This window comes from Echiichthys vipera (assembly GCF_963691815.1).
Source record: "Echiichthys vipera genome assembly, chromosome: 4".
In the NCBI taxonomy this organism is placed as follows: domain Eukaryota; kingdom Metazoa; phylum Chordata; class Actinopteri; order Perciformes; family Trachinidae; genus Echiichthys; species Echiichthys vipera.
Window position 1 is genome coordinate 32,317,556 of NC_139829.1, and position 25,313 is coordinate 32,342,868.

Sequence of the window (25,313 nt, forward strand, 5' to 3'; positions counted from 1 at the left end):
GAGCTGCACACAGAAGAAGAGCTGCACACAGAAGAAGAGCTGAACACAGAAGAAGAGCTGCACACAGAAGAAGAGCTGAACACAGAAGCAGAGCTGGACACAGAAGAAGAGCTGAACACAGAAGAAGAGCTGCACACAGAAGCAGAGCTGGACACAGAAGCAGAGCTGAACACAGAAGAAGAGCTGAACACAGAAGCAGAGCTGAACACAGAAGAAGAGCTGCACACAGAAGAAGAGCTGCACACAGAAGAAGAGCTGGACACAGAAGAAGAGCTGGACACAGAAGCAGAGCTGGACGCAGAAGCAGAGCTGGACGCAGACACACTGGGCTCTCCCCGGCCTCGCACACTGGAGCCACAGGTAAGCGTCTGAATGTGGAGTCCAACTGTGCAGCTTCTGTCCCATGAAGGCAGCAGCAGCACGTGCAGATAGGGAGCGAGTCAAACTGTGAGGAATGTTACTGATTAACATCCGTTTCTCTCCAGGTTTCTCTGTTCTTTGACATCTTTACTGTATTCTTCTGTTATTATCATTATTACTAATGTGTCATTAATATAAAGAATCAGGATAAACCTTTATTGCTCCGCAGACGGGGACATTTGTTTGTCACAGCAGCAACAGAATATTACAAAATAAGGTAAAAAACAGCAAAAATAAGCAATAAAGTTACATTTAAAAGGGGAAGAAATAGACATTTATACATATTCACAAAGATACAACGACAATACATTAATGCCAGAAGATGCAGCAGTGCAGAGGGAGACTGAGTGGAGTGAGATATGTCGCCTATTTGTGACTGTTCAGTGTGGTGATGGCAGTGTTGTGACTGTTCAGTGTGGTGACTGTTCAGTGTGGTGATGGCAGTGTTGTGACTGTTCAGTGTTGTGACTGTTCAGTGTGGTGACGGCAGTGTTGTGACTGTTCAGTGTGGTGACTGTTCAGTGTGGTGACGGCAGTGTTGTGACTGTTCAGTGTGGTGACTGTTCAGTGTGGTGACGGTAGTGTTGTGACTGTTTAGTGTGGTGACTGTTCAGTGTGGTGACTGTTCAGTGTGGTGATGGCAGTGTGGTGACTGTTCAGTGTGGTGATGGCAGTGTTGTGACTGTTCAGTGTTGTGACTGTTCAGTGTGGTGATGGCAGTGGTGACTGTTCAGTGTGGTGACTGTTCAGTGTGGTGACTGTTCAGTGTGGTGACTATTCAGTGTGGTGACTGTTCAGTGTTGTGACTGTTCAGTGTGGTGATGGCAGTGGTGACTGTTCAGTGTGGTGACTGTTCAGTGTGGTGACTGTTCAGTGTTGTGACTGTTCAGTGTGGTGATGGCAGTTTGGTGACTGTTCAGTGTGGTGATGGCAGTGTTGTGACTGTTCAGTGTGGTGATGGCAGTGTTGTGACTGTTCAGTGTGGTGATGGCAGTGTTGTGACTGTTCAGTGTGGTGATGGCAGTGTTGTGACTGTTCAGTGTGGTGATGGCAGTGTTGTGACTGTTCAGTGCGGTGATGGCAGTGTTGTGACTGTTCAGTGCGGTGACGGCAGTGTGGTGACTGTTCAGTGTGGTGACGGCAGTGTTGTGACTGTTCAGTGCGGTGATGGCAGTGTTGTGACTGTTCAGTGCGGTGATGGCAGTGTTGTGACTGTTCAGTGTGGTGATGGCAGTGTTGTGACTGTTCAGTCTGGTGATGGCAGTGTTGTGACTGTTGAGTGTGGTGACTGTTGAGTGTGGTGACTGTTCAGTGTTGTGACTGTTGAGTGTGGTGACTGTTCAGTGTGGTGATGGCAGTGTTGTGACTGTTCAGTGTGGTGATGGCAGTGTTGTGACTGTTCAGTGTTGTGACTGTTCAGTGTGGTGACTGTTCAGTGTGGTGACTGTTCAGTGTGGTGACGGCAGTGTTGTGACTGTTCAGTGTGGTGACTGTTCAGTGTGGTGACTGTTCAGTGTGGTGATGGCAGTGTGGTGACTACTCAGTGTGGTGATGGCAGTGTTGTGACTGTTCAGTGTGGTGACGGCAGTGTTGTGACTGTTCAGTGTGGTGACTGTTGAGTGTGGTGATGGCAGTGTTGTGACTGTTCAGTGTGGTGACTGTTCAGTGTGGTGACTGTTCAGTGTGGTGACTGTTCATTGATGACTCTAAATCACCCGTAGGTGTGAATGGTTGTCTGTCTCTGTGCGTCTCTATGTGTCCTGTGATAGACTGGCGTCCTGTCCAGGGTGTACCCCGCCTCACGCCCGATGTTGTTCCTTTAGATTCAGAGCGCTAACAGGTTTTACCAGCGTGCAGACGCACTGTGAGTGTCTTATTCTGTAGCATGACTGTTCATAGTAAAGGCTTTCTCTATGTGTGCCTACGTCAGTGCACCTCCAGTGTGTGCGGTGGGCCGTGTAATATTGCTAGCATGTCGGCATGGCGCTAAATTACTTTTTGGTAAAGTGTGATAAGTGAGAGGCGGCCCCCACTTGAAGAGAAGCCCAGGGGCCCATTACCACCTTAATCCGGCCCTGTCCACATGCACATTAAAAGAGGTGACTTCCCCAGACAGAAGACAAAAGAGAGGACAGAAGAGTAAATCATGCCCGCGTGTTGGTTCAATGTTACTGTAGCGTGGAACATGCTGCAGAGGATTCAGAGGTGAAGTAAAGCACAGTGCAGGTACATCATCTCTTCTTGCATGTTTATCGAATAGCGTGGGATGGGGGAGTCTTCATTTCCTGCACGAGTTCCTGTGCAAATTGCATACATGAATATACGATTTGGACAGGAAATGAAGACTTCCCCATGTCCAGCATTACAAACAGCACCGCGGATGAAACCTGGACTCAGTTAAAGCAGGTGTGGAGACCGTAGACATGTCTCAGAGGAGAGGAGACGAACTAAAGAAAACATTTAGGGTCTTTAAGTTAAGGGATAACCATGTTCATACTTGTGAATATATGCTGTAACGTCACTTTCTTACCTTACCTTACACCACAAAAAGATGCGAAACCACCACAAAAAGATACAGAACCACCGCAAAAAGATGCAAAACCACCACAAAAAGGTGCAAAACGGCCACAAAAAGATGCAAAACCACCACAAAAAGGTGCAAAACCACCACAAAAAGATGCAAAACCACCACAAAAAGATGCAAAACCACCACAAAAAGATACAGAACCACCGCAAAAAGATGCAAAACCACCACATAAAGATGCAAAACCACCACAAAAAGATAGAAAACCACCACATAAAGATGCAAAACCACCACAAAAAGATGCTAAATGACCACAAAAAGGTGCAAAACGACCACAAAAAGATGCAAAACCACCACAAAAAGATACAGAACCACCGCAAAAAGGTGCAAAACCACCACAAAAAGATGCAAAACCACCACAAAAAGATGAAAAACCACCACAATAAGATGACAAAACTCTGGGGACACAGAGCAGACCTGTCCCATGTTTAGTCCTGACTCTGGGGACACAGAGCAGACCTGTCCCATGTTTAGTCCTGACTCTGGGGACACAGAGCAGACCTGTCCCATGTTTAGTCCTGACTCTGGGGACACAGAGCAGACCTGTCCCATGTTTAGTCCTGACTCTGGGGACACAGAGCAGACCTGTCCCATGTTTAGTCCTGACTCTGGGGACACAGAGCAGACCTGTCCCATGTTTAGTCCTGACTCTGGGGACACAGAGCAGACCTGTCCCATGTTTAGTCCTGACTCTGGGGACACAGAGCAGACTAACCTCCTCTGTTTGTCTCTTATCCCGTCTCCTCTGTCCAGAATGCTTTACACTGAGTTACTGCGGTTATGGGATGAAGCGGTGCAGGCCGCGGATGCCAAGGACTGGCGAGGAGCTCTGTCCAAACTGGAGCAGATCAGCGAACCGACATCTCGTACTCTATTCAACGCTGCCTCAGCTCACCTGGTACTGGGACAGTTGGACCTGGCCCTGAAGGTGTGTGTGCTCCGTGTATTGGGGGGATAATGGAGGGGTTGACATTTTGGTCAGACATTTTCTAATGCTTTAAAGGTAAGTTATAAGACTTTATGAGGATTGTCTGTGATGTACCCCTCACAGTGTCATTAGTGCTGCATCTTTTAACTGGAAGGCCAAAGTTCAATGGTAGCCCTGTGCGTCTAAAGCACGCCACCTCAAATATCACTGTTTTAAACATAGGGAACATGTTGTATACGTTATGAACTCATGTGAAACTGTGTGGTTAGGTTGAGGCAACACAACCACTTGGTTAGGGTAAGGAAAAGATTGAGGGGTTTAACGAGAGACATGAACGGGACATGAACCTCCATCTCCTGGGTGAAAGTCCGTTGTTTGTTTGACCCACCCACTTGCATCTAATATGACTGTGGATGGGTTTACAGTTGGCAGTCTGGTGCGTTTGGTGCTGTGCCAAATGCTGAGGGAATGCCGTGGGAATGGGAATGGGCTGGCATGTTGTAATACTTCCATCTGGTTGTGTCCACCTTCAACTTGTCTTTCACCCTCTGTGATGTCCAGGCTTTAGACCTCGCCATCGCCAAAGATGAACGTCTTGCTGTTGGCTTCTTCCAAAGAGCAGCAGTGATGATGCAGATGAACAGGTAGGACGCAGAATCCTGTCCGAAATACTGACAAAGGGCACAATCACACTGTCCTTCCGCACCAGGCCAAGACAGGTTTTTTTCGGGTTAAGCCTAGTGCGTTTGACCAGTGTGAGTGCAACCGCTCCGCGCATAACTGCGGCCAGCTGGCCGACCACGGCCCGTCTGAGAGAGGTGGGCTTTAGTAGAGGGCGTTTGCACGTGTAGGAGCACGAGGCCTACGACGGTTCTGAGGTCATTTCCTGTGCGCCTGTTGGGACGTAGAAAAAAGAAGGAGGGACCATGCGCGGACATTTCAAACAATGGCGGTGAAAGGTTCACGTTGGTGTGATGTGGAGGTGGAGTGTTTACTGCAGATTTGGTCGATGAAAAGATTCAAAAACAGTCGACAAGACGCACAAAAACTCTGAGGTCTACAGAAAGATCTGGAAACAAAGCCACGCATCGCCATGACGTCATCAATGCGTGTGACGTGTTACGGCGTGATGACGTATAGGCAGCAAGAAGCATTCGCCGAAGCCCAGGTAGTGTGAGTACAAACGGGCCTGGAGGGGGGGACAAGTACCCTAAAGCACGGGGCACGGGACGGACGGACAGTGTGAGTGCGCTCTTAGAGTCACTATGTATGTTACCTTTAACTACTGTGTTGTTATGTTGTAGAGTGTCAAATATATCGCTGATGTCTTTGAAACAACTTACTCAAGAGAAGGGGAAATAAAAGGAAAGTCTGTGCGCTATTATCCTGTCATAGATGCATAGTTTGACTCTAAAGGTCGCATGAAATGGCTGCCTTAGATTCAAATGGTTTAATTTCTGGTGAAACAGGTAAGTGATGATATGTTAAGATCATAGACTATAGAAAATGGACGTAGCATACCTGTCGGGGTCCGTTTTCTCAACTTGATCCGATCGTCTCAACTTGATCCGATCGTCGTCGCCTACAATAATTTTGTCAGACTTTGACTCCGTCTCATTTCCTCTGACCAAAAAAGGGGATGTATGTGACGTTGGGGGGGAGGGGCGTACGTCCATCTGGCTGCTGTTACCTCAGAGGAGAAGTGAGGGCCGGAGGCTAGCTGTCACTCAAGTTGGCTAGCTGGCCACGCCCCTAATTATTGATAAACTTTAACGTCCAATAAAATAAAAACTAGAGTCCCGGCTGGGGCCCTTCTGTGTGGAGTTTGCATGTTGTCCCCGTGTCTGTGTGGGTTTTCTCCGGGTTCTCCGGTTTCCTCCCACAGTCCAAAGACATGCAGGTGTTCGGTTCATTGATGACTCTAAATCACCCGTAGGTGTGAATGGTTGTCTGTCTCTGTTCGTCTCTATGTGTCCTGTGATAGACTGGCGTCCTGTCCAGGGTGGACCCCGCCTCACGCCCGATGTCAGCTGGGATCAGCTCCAGCCCCCCACGACCCCGATAGGGACAAGAGGTTGAAGATGAACAATTTTTTTTAGAGTCATCAATTAACCTAATACGTGCCACTAAACCTCTGTGTAGCTAGATGATTATTAAAATACAATATTATTATTGTGGGCGACACAGTGGTGTAGTGGTTGGCACTGTCGCCTCACAGCGAGAGGGTTCCTGGTTTGAATCCCGGCTGGGGCCCTTCTGTGTGGAGTTTGCATGTTCTCCCCGTGTCTGCGTGGGTTTTCTCCGGGTTCTCCGGTTTCCTCCCACAGTCCAAAGACTTGCACGTATTAGGTTAATTGATGACTCTAAAAAAAATTGCCCGTTCATCTTCAACCTCTTGTCCCTGTCGGGGTCGCGGGGGGCTGGGGCCGATCCCAGCTGACATCGGGCGTGAGGCGGGATCCACCCTGGACAGGACACCAACGTGTCATATGTAAAAAGGACACATGGTTTTATGTGCCGAACTATTTCTTGGCTGGGCAAAGTCACTTCCTGGAGACTTTTCATCAATGTACGGTTGCCAGGCAACCAGCAGAGACCAATACTGAGTGAAATGAAGGAAAGGTCTGGCCCGCAGCACCGCAGCTTTTGTAACGTCTGCATTTTTGCATTTCTGCGTCCATTACTGTGCATCTCTCTGACTGTTTGTATGTTTTCTCTTCTTCAGGTTGGAGGAGGCTCTGTCAGACTGTATCTGGGCACAAAAGCACATGAGAGGGAACACGGTCATCGACTACAGACAACTGGGACTGCGATTCAAACTCTACAGCTGGCAGGTCTGACGCTCAGCCTCCCATACAGTACACACACACTGCCTTCATGCTTCTCCTGACACATTAGGATGGAATAAAAAAGGAAATCCTTTGGGATCGAGCAGTACTGAGGAATGAAAGCAGAGCCAATGGTGCTTTGTCATCACCTCCATTGTTTAGTTCAAATGTCACACACACCTGGGAGCGAAGCAAACAAAGCCTCATTGATGGAGGCTGAAGAGGTTACACAACATCACATATTTCTCACAGTACAGATAAGACGTGCTCCAGACAAGGCACCTGCGCTCGCAACCACTCAGTCACAGTTAGACTATGGCGTATTCCAGCTGACATGCTTACAGGGTTATATGTCCATAGTGGAAATTAATGTCCATCCATCCTAATCCAAGTCAGGGGGAACAAAATCCACACATTCACATCAAGTTTTTTTACTTTTACTGTAAATGCGGCTTCAGCAGTCTCTCTATCTACCAGTTGTTTTCACAGGTCCTGCTTGTCTTGGATTTTCTGACATAGTTAAAGGTTGAATATGGAGAAGGAGCAGGACACCAGCATCTAGTGTCTCAAGATCATCGTCGCAATAGCAAAAAAGAAGTCCAGCAGTGGGGTTGCCAGGTTGGTCAGACCCGGCCCAGTAGCTCCAGGAGACCGGAGTCTGTTTGAGCCTGTTTGAACCCGTCCCCTCCAGAAAATCACAGCATCAAAACAAGGATTAGAGGAGTTTGACTGACAGTTAGCGTTAGCCGTTAGCGTTAGCCGTTCCAGCTTAGTGCAGATGAAAGTGATGTTAGCATCAAGGAGAAGCGTAGCCATGTGGCGTTCCTCTCCTTTCTCTCAGTCCATGAGAAAATTATCCCTTCCTGACAAGCTAACATGACAAGGTTCAATTCAATTTTATTCAATTTTATTTATAGCTCAGTCCCTAGGTGACTCGGCCGGTTTGAGTCCCTGTGTGAACCATGAATGGAGCGTGGACTGGTGCCTGGAGAGGTGCCAGTTCATCTCCTGGCCACTGATGAGGTGTTGAGCAAGGCACTGAACCCCCAACTGTTCGGGGCGCCGATCCATCGGCAGCCCCCTCGCTCTGACATCTCTCCATTAGTTGCATGTATATAGGTCCTGTTTGTTTGTTTGTGCATGTGTGTGTGTGTGTGTGTGTGTGTGTGTGTGTGTGTGTGTGTGTGTGTGTGTGTGTGTGTGTGTGTGTGTGTGTGTGTGTGTGTGTGTGTGTTGTAACCTGAATATTAACAGAGTGAGAAAGTTGAATTTCCCCTTGCAGGATAAATAAAGGAATTCTTCTTCTTCCTTCTTCTTCTAGAACAAATCACCAATTGAACCAGTTGAACATGAGCCCCAAACATCACCGAGGCAGTTTGACAACTTCTCTGACACAGTATTAAATAAAAAAGGGATCAATAATGCACCATGCTACATTTCTCTGACACTGTTATATAAATGGTCTCTGGCTCCAACAGAAGCATCTGAGGCTCCGTATTTCACGCGGATGAATCCCTGAATAATAATGTTGCTTTTCAGCCTTTGTAGCAGAACAGTGTTAGCGGATAGCTCCTTCCTCCAGCTTCTTACAACTTCAGTGCACGCCTTTGAACCCAAAACCTGATTTTTCCAGTTTGGAAAGACAGAAATGTTGAGTAATTATGAATCAATGTGTCCCTTAGGTGTTATATAATGCAGCAGCTGTGTACTGTCGGATGGGGCAGTGGGAACAGGCCAAGGAGGTCCTGCTGTCAGCCTCCCAGGAGAGAGGAGGAGGAGGTCGAGGGGGAAACATAGAGGTGGCCGTGGACAGCGTCCTGGTGAGTGTCACAACGGCAAACTTTCAAAGTCAAATGCACCTGCACTGTGTACGCTTGTTTTTTTGCACTTCATTGTCATACTTGGTTTCCCAGCACCTCTGAGGGCGCACTCCCACTGTTCCTCCGTCCCGTGCCCCGTGCTTTAGGGTCCTTGTCCCCCCCTCCAGGCCCGTTTGTACTCACACTACCTGGGCCTCGGAGAATGCTTCTTGCTGCCTATACGTCATCACGCCGTAACACGTCACACGCATTGATGACGTTAACAAATCTTTCCATAGACCTCAGAGTTTTTGTGCCCGGGAAAGGGAAGTTTGGGGTCCCCTGCTGGAGCTGCTGACCCCGTGACCCGACCCCGGATAAGCGGCTGAAGATGAGATGTTTTAGTTTCAAGATGAGCCACCGTGCACAAAAGTACTGTATGTATTTAGGTCCATAGAGCCGTTCCCAGCAGGGCGCACTTTTCTTTTTTTTACCGCACAAGCGCTTCACCTCCGCTGCTACAACTCCATCACAGGGGAAAACACTGTACATACACCCAGTCATTGTGATTTGTATTAGAAAATAAGACTTTACTCTGACTTTAATACCAGAGGGGCGAGGTCCTGGCTCCTCTCCTGGTGCCTGAGGATGTGGTGTTTCGTCCCAGGAAACAGGACGTGGAGCAGCTGCAGCAGAGAGACTTCCTGGGCAAAGCAAAGGTAGAGTGTCCCCATTGTACACGTTGTCATGCGCGTATGGTAAGACGCTTTAACCACAACTCGTCACATTTATATTAGTAAAGAGAGAAAATGCTGTCGCGTGATCTGTTCTTGCAGGTGATCTCCTCCATGATTCCCAACGATGACTTCGGAGGCTTTGAACCTCTGAGGCTGCAGGTAAGAGTGACCACCGTGTCCGCACGAATGAAGACATCGTCGTCAGTCACACCCTTTGTAACTTTCACTCTGTCGCCACAGAAACCCGGTTTCTACGAGCCCAAGGTGGATGGAGCTCAGTGAGTATTATCACCACTCACTAACCCGAGCTGTGGAGCAGCACATCAAAGTTAAAACGCTTGTATTTGACTGATTTTTGTCTTTTCACCGCTCGCAAGGGATTCTCGATACATGCGCATGCGGACCCCTTACATGGCTCGAGGCCCGGGACAGCTGACTGTGCCAGGGGGGGCCATGGTGTTTTTATTTGGAGAGGAGGACAGAGATGGGATGGCAACGGTCATCTACGACGGACAGGTGAGGACAGAGAGAATCTATAAGGAGCCAAAGACACAGCGTGAATCTAACAAAGTGATACATAAGATTGGTGTTTGGGTGTTTGTCCTGAGAAAAATCATCAAAACCATTTCTCCTCTGGAGCTTTAACATATGTTAGATACAGTTACATATAATGAATTGGCGTCCTGTCCGGGGTGGAGCCAGCCTCACGCCCGATGTCAGCTGGGGTCGACTTCAGCCCCCCCCGTGACCCCGACAGTGACAAGAGGTTGAAGAAAAGGTTTTTAAAGTTGAGCGTGCATACAGATGTTTTAGATTCAGTCCCCCCTCAGATTATAACCCCCTTCTCTCAAAAACATGCTTGAATATTCACTGGTAACATGTTGTTTGGTGCTCTGTACATGATTTGTGCTGTTCTGAAGCTGAGCAGATCCGCGAGTTTCAGGATTTTTGATTTTGAGTTTTCAACATGTGACAGGAATAAACAGAAACGGGTAACATCGCGCAGTAACGTAACAGCAAATGCAATTATTAGATTGCCCCGCCTCACGCCCGATGTCAGCTGGGGTCGGCTTCAGCCCCCCCTGTGACCCCGACAGGGACAAGAGGTTAAAGATGGATGGGTGGAAATGATTGTTTCGGACCATAAGGGGGCAGCAGAGCATGTATGACCTTAAAAGATGAACATGGTAACAAACAGTTACCTTTGTAGTGTACAGATCAAACAGTCATGGATCAACATTAGCAGTCATTAGGAGTCTGTTTGTGTCGCACTGATGAATGAAAGTCCATTACTCACTCTACTTTTAGCTCTGGTTTGGGCTACACCAGGGGTGGGCTATTCCGGTCCTGGAGAGCCACTGTCCTGCATGTTTTAGGTTTCTCCCTACCCTAACACACCTGAATCTAACACACCTGAGCCTGACACACCTGAGTCTAACACACCTATTGTATTTTTGTATTGTATTGTATTATTCATTTATTTCAGACTTGTAATCCAAAGATGAGAAAAAAAACAAACAAAAAAAAAAACAACACATTGAGAAGAGAAAAAAGAAGAATTAACAATTTACACATACAGTCTGAAAAGGGGATGGAAGGAAGCAACGCTTATAAATTTCCAACCCCTCACCCAGCACCACCCAACCCAAAATAACATATTATAACAATACAATATATTGTAGTGGCACAAACAGACATACATGACAAACAAAACAGACATATAGACAGACAAACAGACAGACAGGCCCAAACTTTTCCTGCTTCTACACCCCCTCTTCCCTCCAGAACATATAGGCAACAGAGCAAGTGCCAGCGAGGCAATTAGCAGATAGACAGGCATTCAGACAGACAGGTGTTTAGACAAACAGACAGACCCTCAGACTGAGAGACAGGCAGGCATCTATACAGACAGGTAGGCAGAGCGATAGACAGACGCCTAGACGGACAATGGGTGTGTCCGTGTGTGCGCCCGCCGCGTGTGTGTGCGTGAATGCGCACCCGTGTGTGTGTGTGTGTGTGTGTGTGTGTGTGTGTGTGTGTGTGTGTGTGTGTGTGTGTGTGTGTGTGTGTGTGTGTGTGTGTGTGTGTGTGTGCGTGCCTGCGTGGCTGTGGAGCCCCAGCTTGAGGAGTGCGCAAAAAACCCCCCCGAAAAAACGGCGTCAGTCGAGCAAATCCTTCTGGTACTCACACATCATATTTCTTTTGAATATTATTTTAAACTGAATGAGATTTCCACAACTTTTCGCTTCCTCTGCCAGTTTGTTCCACACAATGACTCCCCTCACCGAGACACACATAGATTTAAGGGCTGTCCTTACATGTGGTTGGTACAATTGATTACATCCTCTCAAATTATATGTGTGATGAGCATCTCTATCTCTAAATAGGTTTTGAATGTTACCCGGCAGCATATTTTTTGATGCCCTGTACATAATTTGCGCAGTTTTATAATTCACCAAGTCAGCTAATTTTAAGTTAAATGACTTAAGGAAAAGTGGATGGGTGTGGTCATTGTATTTGACTTTGTGAATAATTCGAATGGCTCGTTTTTGAAGAGTGACGAGCGGTAGCAAGTTTGTCTTGTAGCAATTTCCCCACACTTCCAAACAATAATTTAAATATGACATTATGAAGGAGTGATAAAGAATAAATAAAGCATTTTGATTGAGTAACAGGCTACATCGCTTCATCACACCAACACATTTTGCCACTTTTGAACGCAGGTGACTTATGTGAGGTTTCCAAGAAAGCTTTTCATCAATTACAACACCCAAGAACACATTCTGTTGCACTCTATCAATAATAGTGCCGTTAATAGTTACTTGTACTGGCATATCTTTTTTCCGATATCCAAAAAGCATAAGTTTTGTCTTTTTTAAATTCAATGATAATTTATTTATATTAAACCAATTGTTTAACTTATGAAGTTCTTGAGTGATGTTAGTCAACAGTGTCTTGAAATTCTCACCGGAGCAAACAATATTTGTATCGTCAGCAAAAAGTATAAATTTCATAATTGTGGATATGCTACAAATATCATTGATGTACATTAAAAACAGAGTTGGTCCTAAAATGGAACCTTGAGGCACCCCGCACAATACAGTTCTATAAGTAGATTTTTGTTGATCAACCTGTACAAATTGCTGTCTGTCTTGCAAATAGCTCTGTAGCCAGTTTTGTGGTGTCCCTCTAATGCCATATTTTCCCAGTTTATTCAGCAAAATACTGTGGTCAATTGTATCGAAAGCTTTTTGCAAATCGATGAAGATTCCAATTATAAATTTCTTTTTTTCAATGCAATTTGTTATTTCTTCCACTAGTTCAATCAGGGCAAGCGATGTTGAACGACCCTGTCTAAAGCCATATTGACTGTTGGAAAGCAAGTTATTTTTTTCAATGAAATTTTGTAGTCTAGAATTAAATAATTTTTCCAATATTTTTGAAAACTGAGGCAAAAGGGATACTGGACGGTAGTTTGTAAAACTGTGCTTATCTCCTGATTTGAATAAAGGGATGACTTTTGCTGTTTTCATTTTGGAGGGAAATTGTCCACACTGAAATGACAAGTTGCAAATGTGTGTAAATGGTCTGACAATGACTTCTGCTACGTTCCTAATTGTTTTCATGTCTATGCCATTGATGTCCTGTGATGTTTTGTTATTGCATTTCCTTATTGTCTCCAAGACCTCCTTCTCATCTGTCGGGGTGAGAAACAGTGACTTGGAATTTGTTTCTATTAGGTTACCCATTGGTTCATTATCAGTTGGAATTTTTCCTGCAAGTTCAGGTCCAATATTCACAAAAAAACTATTAAATCGCTCCACAATTTCCTCCTTATCACTGATAACTTTGCCATCTTCCACAAAGTACTCTGGATAACAAGGACTATTAGAGCTGCCTCCAATTATACCATTCAGTGTCTTCCACATATCTCGGATATTGTTTCTTTTACTATTAAGTAATTTAGTGTAATAATCTTTTTTACTTTCTCTTAAGATGCTTGTTAATTTATTTTTATATTTTTTATATTTAATTTCAGCCTCAATAGTCCTGTACTTAAGAAATTGTTTATGTAAGTAATTTTTCTTTTTGCATGCGTTTAACAGTCCTTTTGTTATCCATGGAGTATTTAGGTGCTTTTTCTTTCTGGATTTTCTGATTGGACAATGTTTATCATAGAGAGTAATAAATATTTCCAAGAAGGAGTTGTAAGCTCTATTTACATCTGGCTCATCATAAATAGATTCCCAATTGTAAGACGCTAAGTCAACCTTTAGATCTCGTAAAGATTGCTCGGTTTTGATCCGACAGTAACTAACACCATTTTCTTTTATCAGTTTACAGTTCATGTCATACACCATAAAGACAGGAAGGTGATCACTGATATCGTTTAACAACAAACCACTCACAATTTTATTATCCAAAATATTGGTAAATATATTATCAATTAATGTAGCACTATGTGCCGTTATTCTGGATGGTTTTGTGATTAATGGATACAGATTCATGCTAAACACTGCATCAGTGAACTCCTCCGTACCCTTATGTTTTTGTGCATTTATTAGGTCAATATTATAGTCTCCGCATAATATAATGTCATGTTTGGTGTTAATCGAAAATAACCTTTCCATCCAGTCTTTAAATATCTTAATATTGGAACCCGGCGCTCTGTAAATACAGCTTACCAGCATATTCCTCCTTTTTTGTAATACAATTTCTACGGTTATACACTCAAAAACCTCTTCCACTGCAAGTGACATGTTATCAATCATTTTGCAGTCCATATTTCTATCAATATATAAAGCCACACCCCCTCCTTTCTTATTCTGTCTGTTCACACTAAACATTTCATATCCATTCATTTTAAAGTCTGTACCTTTATCCTCGTGTATCCATGTCTCTGAGATTGCTATCATATTAAAAGGTGATTTAAATTGAGACAAATAATCCTTCATGCTTTCAAAATTACAATATAGACTTCTGCTGTTAAAGTGAACTAGAGACAGTTTGTCCTGCATTGTAACCTTCTCATTAAATGTTGTATCGGTATAGTATGCACAATTATTATTGACAATATTACTGTCTGGATCCAGGTCCATCCTATATTGGGGATTGTAATCAGCAAACTGAGGCACATCTAGATCCAAGTCAAGAGCCTCTTCTGATGAGGATGAGTTATCACTGTCATAATTGTGCATAGTACTTTATTTCAGAAACATGGAGAGCAGGTGTATGGTCAGAGAGTTGGGGCCAATATAGACAGGCAAACAACAACACGACACAAGACAGACAACCACACTCAAAGCAACACAAAAAACATATACACTCATACCACACACCCCCCCACACACACAAGGACATTACAAAACGAATACCATAAATCATCAAAATAAAAACCATAAATGAAAGCGAATGCCTGCAGACATTGACTACTCAGATTATTTGTTTCAGAATTCCTGTTACTGTTTATTTAGATATATTCCTTAAATATTAAATTTAAATTTTTTAAATTTTTTAAATTTTCCTCTGAACAAAAATAAAAATAAAATGAAATGAATTATCCCGTAACTTTTAGGCCTATAATTTTACTGAGTCATTGAACTATAAGCGCTGCCTCTTTACGACACTTCCTAACAGCACATGTGGTTTACGGGAGGCACTTTACGGCAAACACAGAGGACCCACCTCGTCTGGCCATAATCTTTCTCAAAAGTTCTCAAACAAAATGAATCAGCGTTTAACATAATTATCGCAAGGCCAGTGTTCTGGCACAGATAAGGAAAGAAGAGCGAGCATTCGCTGAGGGAAGTCTTACTTATATCGCTTATCCTGGAGGAAGATCCTGAAAGAATGCATCAGCTTCTTTGCAGCAGTGAAAAAGTTGTGGCTTCTCATCCACGATAACCCTCAGCGTGCTTGGATAAAGCAGGGAATACTTTATGTCCGCGGCCCGGAGCTTTTTTTTAACCTCGTCAAACTCACGGCGCTTCTTGACGGTCTGCGGACTGAAGTCCGGGTAGATGAAGACTTTCACTCCTCCAAATGACAGATGTCCCCTTTCCCTGGCCAAGCGCATAATCTTCACCTTGTCCTGGAAGTTTGTAAACTTCACAATGATCGGTCTTGGGAAGCCGGGTTTGGACCTGTTGTCGGACCCACCGGACCCGCTGGACACCGCTGGAGTACGGTGCGCCCTCTCCACCACCGGCGCAGTGGGGAAGTTCTCCTCCCCGAGGAGTGCAGGGATCAGCCGCCGACTCACGAAGGCCACCATGTCGTTCATCTCACTTTTTTCTGGGACATTTAGAAAGCGAAGATTGGACCGTCTGCTCCGGTTTTCAAGATCCTCCACCTTCTCCTTCAGGTAAGCATTATCTTTCTCCAGTGCGCCCATCCTCACCGAGAGTTTGGAGACATCGTCTTCATTAGAGCTTACCCGTTGTTGTAACTCCACGACTTGGCCCGTAACAGCGTGTAATGTTTGCTGGATATCCATGAGGCCTGCCTGCACACCCCCAATTTTGAGGTCCAAGTGGGCATTGACTTCAGTGGAGATTTGTCCTTTCATTTGGTGAATCGCTTCCCAAATGGATTTCAGTGTGATATCCGTCGATGTCATGATGCAAATTTTTAAAGGGTCTCGATTGCTACAGAGAAGTCCCGATTGCCCAAGTCTTGGCGGTTAAGATGTTTGTTTGTCACTTCGTAATGTAAAGCTCGGCCTTAACAATGTTTTAACAGCTTAAATCAGTAGAGTAGTCAGAGTCTGCATCAAACGCTCACGCTGCTGCGGCCATCATGCCAGTAGCTGATAGCAAACTAATGACTGGCATCTTCGTTGCATGCTCATGATGTCAGCCATGCCCCACCCTGAGTCTAACACACCTGAGTCTAACACAGCTGAGTCTAACACACCTGAGTCTAACACACACCTGAGTCTAACACACCTGAGCCTGACACACCTGAGTCTGACACACCTGAGTCTAACACACACCTGAGTCTAACACACCTGAGTCTAACACACACCTGAGTCTAACACACCTGAGTCTAACACACCTAAGTCTGACACACACCTGAGTCTAACACACCTGAGTCTGACACACCTGAGTCTAACACACCTGAGCCTGACACACCTGAGTCTAACACACCTGAGTCTAACACACCTGAGTCTGACACACCTGAGTCTAACACACCTGAGTCTAACACACACCTGAGCCTGACACACCTGAGTCTAACACACCTGAGCCTGACACACCTGAGTCTGACACACCTGAGTCTGACACACCTTAGTCTAACACACCTGAGTCTAACACACCTGAGTCTAACACACCTGAGTCTAACACACCTGAGCCTGACACACCTGAGTCTAACACACCTGAGTCTGACACACCTGAGTCTGACACACCTGAGTCTGACACACCTGAGTTTAACACACCTGAGTCTAACACACACCTGAGTCTAACACACCTGAGTCTAACACACCTGAACCTGACACACCTGAGTCTAACACACCTGAGTCTAACACACCTGAGTCTGACACACACCTGAGTCTGACACACCTGAGTTTAACACACCTGAGTCTAACACACCTGAGTCTGACACACCTGAGTCTGACACACCTGAGTCTGACACACCTGAGTCTAACACACCTGAGTCTAACACACCTGAGTCTAACACACACCTGAGTCTAACACTAATCAAACTGTGACGAGCTTCAGCTGCTTGATAACGAGCAAATCATCAGACTCAGGTGTGTTAGACTCAGGTGTGTTAGACTCAGGTGTGTTAGAGCAGAGAGGAACCTAAAACATGCAGGACAGTGGCTCTGCAGGACCGTAAGTGCCCACCCCTGGTCTACACCCACTCCTCCACCATGTTCACCATCCAGTCAGTCTGTTGTTTGGTGGAGGGGGGGCTATGGAGTTGTTGGTAACTTGTCATGATGTGTGGATTGATGATTGTTAGACCTTTGAATTCAGTTTTAAAACTGTTTTCTATGCTGAAGTGCATTCAGACGCTGCATATCTACACGTCTACAGTTGTCAGTTTCCGTCCATTCTACTATTCATATCATTCTTGTGTATTAACTTCCATAACTTGTTAGTCATATTCACAATACTGTAGATATTATTACATTCATCTTCATTCATTCATTCATTCATCTTCAACCTCTTGTCCCTGTCGGGGTCGTGGGGGGCTGGAGCCGATCCCAGCTGACTTCAGGTGTAAGGCGGGGTCCACCCTGGACAGGACGCCAGTCTATCACAGGACACATAGAGACGAACAGAGACAGACAACCATTCACACCTACGGGTGATTTAGAGTCATCAATGAACCGAACACCTGCACGTCTTTGGATATTATTACAGTTAATGTTAATTCTGTGGTTGCTTGCATCACTGGAAATGTCTGTATGTCCCTCTGTCTCTCAACAAGTTTGCCATATTGACTAAGGTCAGTTTGTTATTGCTGCCCCTACAGGACGACGACAAACCCTTGAGCATTCAGGGCCTCAAACCCTGGTGGCGAGAGACAAAGCAGTATTTCCTGTAATTTAGTGTTTGTGTCCATGAGCGTCTCATTTGTTGTCCTTTATTTTTCAGAGAGGACTTCTGCCAATGTCCCTGCTTGACCCCGCAGATGTCAAACCACCCAAAGGCAAAAAGGAGAAAGTAATGTATTGTAATGCAATGTATTTATTAGGGCTGTCAATTGATTTAAATATTCAGTCGTGATTACAGTTATCAAGTGTTGTCTATGGATATAACTTGCGATTAATCACAAATTAATCACTTTTTTTCTGTTCTCAATGTTTTTTAAAGTGAAATTCTGGCATAAAATCATCCCAGGGTCTTTTTTGGCAAATACACTCATCAAATAATCCATCAAGACAACTATTAACGGAGCTATCCCGGACAGTCGCTAACAGCTGAATGCGGCTAACACTGGTTAGCATGGGACAGTACAGTGAAGGCATTCAAAGGTCTTTTTTAACCACTAATGCTGCTGAAAATAACAGCAAACCTCTGCAGCAGCATGAGAAGAGTCCCTACACACAAAACAAAGCAGCAACAGCGTAGTTAGTGAAGCCAGAGTTTATTAAAGAGTGTTTTAAAGACTTACCTACTGGCCCCTGTACCAGCTCCTCTCATAGTAAAGTCCATTACAGTGGAATACCAAAGTCAATCCCAAAGGAAGGAGCCCATTGCTGCTTTGTTGTGTGTGTAGGGACTCTTCTCATGCTGCTGCAGAGGTTTGCTGTTATTTTCAGCAGCATTAGTGGTTAAAAAAGACCTTTGAATGTAATCACTGTTAGCTACATTCATCTGTTAGCGACTGTCCAGGATTTCATCGTCTCAATGGATTATTTGATGAGTGTATTTGCCTAAAAAGACCCTGGGATGATTTGACTCTTATCAACATGGGAGTGGTCGAACATGCTGCTCTATGCAAATGTTCTACGCTCTACGCAGTCCCACATTGGGAGGGTACATGCTATAGAGAGTGAGGCATGTCGTGTGTTTCTGAAGTTCTCTACCTGATCTTGCTCAGGCGTCGCTCCAGTGTGTTTGTTTTTTTTGCGTCACCCTCGAGACCAGGCAGCAAAATGTTGTCAGGGAAATCACATGAAAAAGCTAAATGCTACTGTCAAGCCCTTCAGTCGGAACAGTCACACGATTACTGTTACTGTGGTCCCTTACGTTTTTTGTTGTTGTGTTTAGCATTAAAGTCCCAGTCGGCAACATTAGTTTGATCATATTCACTGAAGCCGACACGGCGCTCCGATAGAACGACATAAATCATCCGGTTGTAGAAAAAAAACGCGTTTCTACGCCTTGAGCCTGTTGTTTGTTTTGCAAAAGTCCACAGCTCACGTATCGTCCTGTCCACTCAGCACAGAGCCGACTCTCAGCCACAGTCCGTGCACACACCACAGATGCTCATGTTACAATATCACAGGCACAGGCCTCAAGCTGGGCATACGCTAAATGACGTTAGCAGTGGCTATCTATGAGTAAGCTAGCCAGCCTACCTCCATGTAGCCTGTACTCGAAGACACGGGCGCGTTCACAGGAACGTGAACGGGCGTGAACGAGTCAACTCGATCTGCCATCTTGCCGACTGCAGCTCTAATAAAGAAAATGCTGTATCACAGACCTTCCTGTCTCGTCTTCATCCACAGAGCATCCCCAGTGGGATCCCTCTGCCACCGGGACTCAAGCCCCCCACTCGCCCGCAGGCCGAGTCCAGTCCTGCAGCTCCTCCTCGAGGTAAAACATCGATCACGCCGGTTCGGGTCCTCCGACTCTATTTTCTGTGAAATCCTCTGATCTGCTCCAGTAAGCACCTCTCTATTATAACGGATCATTCCAGGGTCAGAGCGAACTCTCTGATGTGTGTGTGCTCTCCGGCGCGGTAGATGGTTGCCTTTGATTTCTGAAGTACGGTGTCGATACTGTTCATCACAAAGACCCAACATTTTGTTTCCAAGCAAGACATGTGAAGAACTCCTGGAGGGTTATTACACTGGTTAGATTATCTTATGTTTCCTGGAAAGAGCTTTGTCAGGTAGTACTAACTACAGCAAAAGAGAGACGAAGGTCTGAGACGGTTACAGAGTTGAGTTAGAACGGACTCTTCGTTCTTTGACAATAGGAAACGTTAGTCCTGTTCATGCTGAGCTGTACACGGACTATAGGACTCTCTAGGCCACATGTGTCAAAGTGATCCAGTGAAGGGCCGCTGTGGCTGCAGGTTTTCATCCCAAACAAGCAAGAACACACCTGACTCTACTCACTCAATCACCTGAACGACCCTCACACACCTTGTTGGACCTTCTGCAGCCACAGCGGTCCTTTACTGGATCTGTTTGACACCCCTGCTCTAGGCCCATGGCTCCAAAAGTAGGTGCTGTGGCACTGAGGTGCTACAAAATGTGTTGAGTTACTTTTTTACTGTATGTTTTTAATATGCAGTAGGGGTTTGAAGGGGTAGTGTCCTGAACGGTACAGGGATAACAACAAAAAAGAGGTGGACCCAATGCAGACACGGACACGAAGTAAAAGCACAAACAAACGTTTAATAATAACTAATAACAAAACGCAAAACACTACAAGGAAATGGAGCAATATCAACAACGAGACGGTCGAGGGAAAACAGGAACGAGGAGACGACGGATGAATCAGGGAGACGGACGAGGAAACAGGAACGTGGGAAACTACGGAGAAACAGAAACAAACAAGATTAGTAAATACTTAGCGACGGGAAGCGTGAAAACCACAACGAGAAAGGGGGATGCCAATCCGGGGGGAATAGTTTTACCAGTTAAGGGTCTACAGCGGTCCGGTGCTGCATGCCTGTCAGCTCAGGGTATAAGTAGTGGTTCAGGTGATCAGCGTAACAGGCTGCAGCTCTGGGGGAAACACCTACCGGACCTGGACGACAACAAGAGGGACACACACATGCAGGGAAACACAGGCAGAGGGAGACAAACTCAAACAAAAGGAAGAGAGGAGGGGACTGACAGAGCGGAGTCTGGACAGGTAGGAATTAACAAGCTAATGCTTCTTCCTGCTCCTTTTCAAACATACAAAGGGTTTTAATGACTCGTGCTTCAAGTGTAATGTATTTTTCACATGTTTGAAATAAAGCATTCATTCATTCTTTATGCAGTAAGTTTCACCACACACAAATCAAGGTGACATAAAGTATATTTTTTATAAATGGTTTCAAACAAGGCATGCAGTGAAGCTTAACTGGACTCAGGTAGGTGTGAATGTGAGCATGAATCGTGTCTGTGATCGACCGGTGACCTGTTCAGAGTGCACCTTGCCTCTCTTGCCCAATGTCAGCTGGGATTGGCTCCAGCCACAACCATGTACGGATAAGCATTCATTCATTCATCCTTAACCTTTTGTCCCTGTCGGGGGGCTGGAGCCGATCCCAGCTGACATCGGGCGTGAGGCGGGGTCCACCCTGGACAGGACGCCAGTCTATCACAGGACACATAGAGACGAACAGAGACAGACAACCATTCACACCTACGGGTGATTTAGAGTAACAAACTCACAACATCTCCCCGTCTAACCTTGCATTAGACGTGTAGCGTGTGCTCAGACTGTGCTGTGTTTTCCCTGCAGTACGTTTTACCTCAGACACTCCACCTCCATCCTACACCGCTGCCACCCACACGCCGCTGTCAGCCTCGGAGCCTCCCAAGTACACAGCCAACGCAGCCAGTGACCAGGTAATATCCCTCTCTGCAAGCTGAGAGGTGGAGTGATTTCACATCAAAGCTCTCTCTCCCTCTCTCTCTCTCTCGCTCTCTCTCTCTCTCTCTCTCTCTCTCTCTCTCTCTCTCTCTCTCTCTCTCTCTCTCTCGTCTAAACATAGATGTGACTTGTGAAGAAACTGCTTTGTAAGGGTTGAACTTCGCAGTGGAAATGCTGATGCGTCCCGATTAAGTCACTATGACGCTCATGGGAGGCAGAGGTTGTCAGCGGTAGGATATAAATATACTCTCGTCTGCTTCTCCGCGCCGCAGCGACCTGAAAACACTGATTCTTAAGTGAAACAGCTAATGGACTTCCTGTTCCACGTCTGCCACAGAATGACAGTTGAGCTCTGTCGAGGTTATTCAGGAAGATCTCAGTTCAAGTGAGGACGATGAGGATGATGAGGATGATGAAGATGATGCTGTTTCACTTCTCCCAGCGCATAACGAGTGAACCATGACAACCTGCTGCATCTGGAACAATTGCCTCGTTTAATCACACACTGCACGACACATCTATGGGGCGTTAGTGTCAGTGACATGTGCAGATGCTTGGTAACCTTTCATAGTGATGTAAAATTGACCAGGGGCTCCGGGAGCTTCCACATATACACACACTTTATTATAAAGGCTACAGTCAGCAGCCTTCATGTGACTTGGAACGTCAGCATGAGTCAGACGCATCAGGTAAGGTAACGACAGACCCTCTGGAGCTGGGATCACACCTGCCACGAAGCCAAATGGGAGGGGTGGGACCCCCTTACTCGGAGGGGTGGGACCCCCTCACTCGGAGGGGTGGGACCTCCTCACTCGGAGGGGTGGGACCCCATTACTCGGAGGGGTGGGACCTCCTCACTCGGAGGGGTGGGACCCCATTACTCGGAGGGGTGGGACCTCCTTACTCGAAGGGGTGGGACCTCCTTACTCGGAGGGGTGGGACCTCCTTACTCGGAGGGGTGGGACCTCCTTACTCAGAGGGGTGGGACCCCCTTACTCGGAGGGGTGGGACCCCCTCACTCGGAGGGGTGGGACCCCCTTACTCGGACCACACCCCTCATCAAACTCGGCCTTTTCATCTCACCCACACATCTCACACACACACACACACACACACACACACACACACACGCACAAACAGGACCTATATACATGCAATTAATGGAGAGATGTCAGAGCGAGGGGGCTGCCAGTGACCGGCGCCCCGAGCACTTGGGAGTTCGGTGCCTTGCTCAACAGCACCTCGACAGTGCCCAGGAGATGAACTGGCACTTCTCCAGCCACCAGTCCACGCTCCATATATGGTCCACACAGGGACTCAAACCAGCGACCCTCCAGTTCCCAGCTGAGTCACCTATGGACTGAGCTCCTGTCGCCCCAAGTTGCTGTAAAACCTTCAAAATTGACCTTGAAAGTGCTTTAAAAGTGCTTGAATTTGACCTTGGGAAGGGTGCATGAACCCTGACACACACACACACACGCACACACACACACACACACACACACACACACACACAGACTCACAAGGTGAAAACCATGGACCTCATTCACCAATATCTAATTTTTCACAAAAACAAAACACAGGATTCGTACCTATTTATACCATTAAACAGTTTAAAGGTAACATAACCGTTACTTAATCTTTGTACCCACTAAAGGAAAGCACAAATCAATGCTGTCATCTTCTAATGTATTCCTACTTCTTGTCCGCAGCATGCTGGAGGAGCTGAGGGAGCGGAGGGGGGCTCTGTGGTGGTGAAGGTCCACTACACGTACACTGTGGCTCTGTCAGTGCCTCTGGACGCGCCGTACAAAGACATGAAGGAGCGCATCGCACAGAAGCTGGGCCAGCCCGCATCTCAGCTGCGCCTCAGGTAACCACAGGCCTGCCAACCTACAGTTTGTACTTCTGTCTCATCCACTGGATATTGGTTGCAGCTAAGAAAGGAAACCCAACATGAGAGATGGGACACTGAGGCTTCTTCATGGGATAAAAACGGATATTAAAACATTACAGTGCATGACAACAAGGACCGGTTCATCTGTTTAACTGTTAAAATACACGGTGCAGAGCCCTGCTTTGATACTTGTAATCATCTGTGTCGTAAGAATTAAGTTGTTTCTCTATCCTCTGTCCATCCATGTTTTCCACTACCTCTCCCCCCTCACCTCTCCCTCCCTCCCTCTCTCATCAGACATAAGCAGCATGGCTCCCGGGTGCTGATACCTCTTGAATGGGAGGCGCAGACAGGTCGAACCTTGCAAGAGGTGGCCGAGGCTGGCAGAGCCACCCTGTGGTGCCAGGTGAGGACTTAAACCCATCAGTTGCAGGGGTGTGTCTGGGGGTTGGAGTTGCCCTCCTACCAGATTTCACCCAACCATTGTTAAAGCTGCAATTGTCATGAACGGTGCGGGGAAATAACACTGGATAACACTGTTGAATATGGACCAGGCTCCTGAAATTGGGCCTTTGATCCCTAAATTCACGTTAAACACAAAGGGAAAATCTCCTTTACCCACATGTTGTTTCCTTTCTGAGCTTTGCCTCCACGCTGTTAGCACGTCACACGCTTCAGTCATCTGATTGGTTGATTTGGCCCGTATGTTGGTGACAGACAGATGGTTTATCCAATCAGAAACCAGGATTTTCACCCCTTCACAAAAGATCTCCAAAGCAGAGTTCAGAACAATCTCTACTGAGCCTGCGTCCCCATATAACCCACCAACCCATTACAAATAAGACCCTTATGTCACCTACTACACAACTGTTATATACTCGGTCACGTGCACAGGAACAATGGGGGCATATCAAAAGGTCAGACAGAGCCTGACACACAGAGGTGCTGCATGGGTGCTGCAGCCATGGACAATATGAGAAATATAATGTGTTTTTTTAAAGATCAAAGCATGTCAACCTATTGTAGTTGAAATACAACTATGACCCTGAAAAATAGCATAAAAGGGCATCTTTAATGTGTCATTTTTGACATGCTGCAGGGGTGTTGTCTCTGTTTTTCGCTCCGTGAAGTGGAATCAAGCCCTTCCCGATCCCAGTAATTGGACTTTGTTTGCATTCCCTTATAAATGGATGAGTTCCACAATGCTTCACCAAACACATCACGCCCAAAGTCTGATTATCTAATGTACAGCCGAGCTTGTAAAATAATCCCCTTATTGTGCTATCACCCTGCAGAAAGAAGACCCCCTGGCCAACCGTACCATCCTCTACCAGATGGTGGCGCTGTATGACTATGCTGCTCAGGGCCCGGAGGACCTGGAGTTCAGCGAAGGGGACACCATCGACATACTGGGCGATGGTGAGGCCCTGCAGATCCGCCTCATGCTGAGTTGCTTGTCCGTTTTTGACAGGCCCCTTCGTTTGATTCGCTCTCACACTACTTCCTCCCGTGTGCGTCTCACTGCATCTTTCTCTTTCTCTCTCACGCTCTCTTGTAGTTAATGAGGAGTGGCTGGAGGGACACACTGCAGGAAACATTGGCATCTTCCCAAGCTGCTTCGCTTACAGGGAGAACGTCTCTCAGAGCCTGGACTTCTAAAAGCACACGTGTTACATCTCTACGAAACGTATTCACCTGAGGGTGGTGACTGTTCATAGCTCCAGGGTGTCCGAACATCACCCTCAGGGCATTCAGTGTGTTTTTCCTTGGTTTAGAAATATGTCTTTCTCATATGGTATCACTATAAAACAGAATAATGTGTTTTTATATTGAATGTGCTTTACATTC

At 46.1% G+C, this 25,313-nt stretch overlaps 1 protein-coding gene across 1 annotated transcript; it reads left to right on the forward strand.

Moving 5' to 3' along the window:
* Nucleotides 1-25,313, forward strand: noxa1 (NADPH oxidase activator 1). Its single transcript, XM_083913143.1, has 16 exons — nt 1-360; nt 3,758-3,932; nt 4,494-4,576; nt 6,658-6,766; nt 8,443-8,580; nt 9,171-9,278; nt 9,396-9,455; nt 9,537-9,574; nt 9,674-9,812; nt 17,900-17,968; nt 19,480-19,567; nt 21,437-21,543; nt 23,281-23,441; nt 23,763-23,871; nt 24,761-24,884; nt 25,024-25,313. Exons 2-16 carry the CDS (start codon nt 3,759-3,761, stop codon nt 25,122-25,124), a joined length of 1,608 nt encoding a protein of 535 aa, XP_083769269.1. The 5' UTR covers nt 1-360; nt 3,758; the 3' UTR covers nt 25,125-25,313.

Coding starts and splice junctions, on each gene's coding strand:
- noxa1 (XM_083913143.1), top strand. CDS start 3,759: ATGCTTTACACTGAGTTACTGCGGTTATGGGATGAAGCGGTGCAGGCC. Junction 8,581..9,170: donor TGGCCGTGGACAGCGTCCTG/GTGAGTGTCACA, acceptor CTTTAATACCAG/AGGGGCGAGGTCCTGGCTCC. Junction 17,969..19,479: donor CCAAAGGCAAAAAGGAGAAA/GTAATGTATTGT, acceptor CTTCATCCACAG/AGCATCCCCAGTGGGATCCC.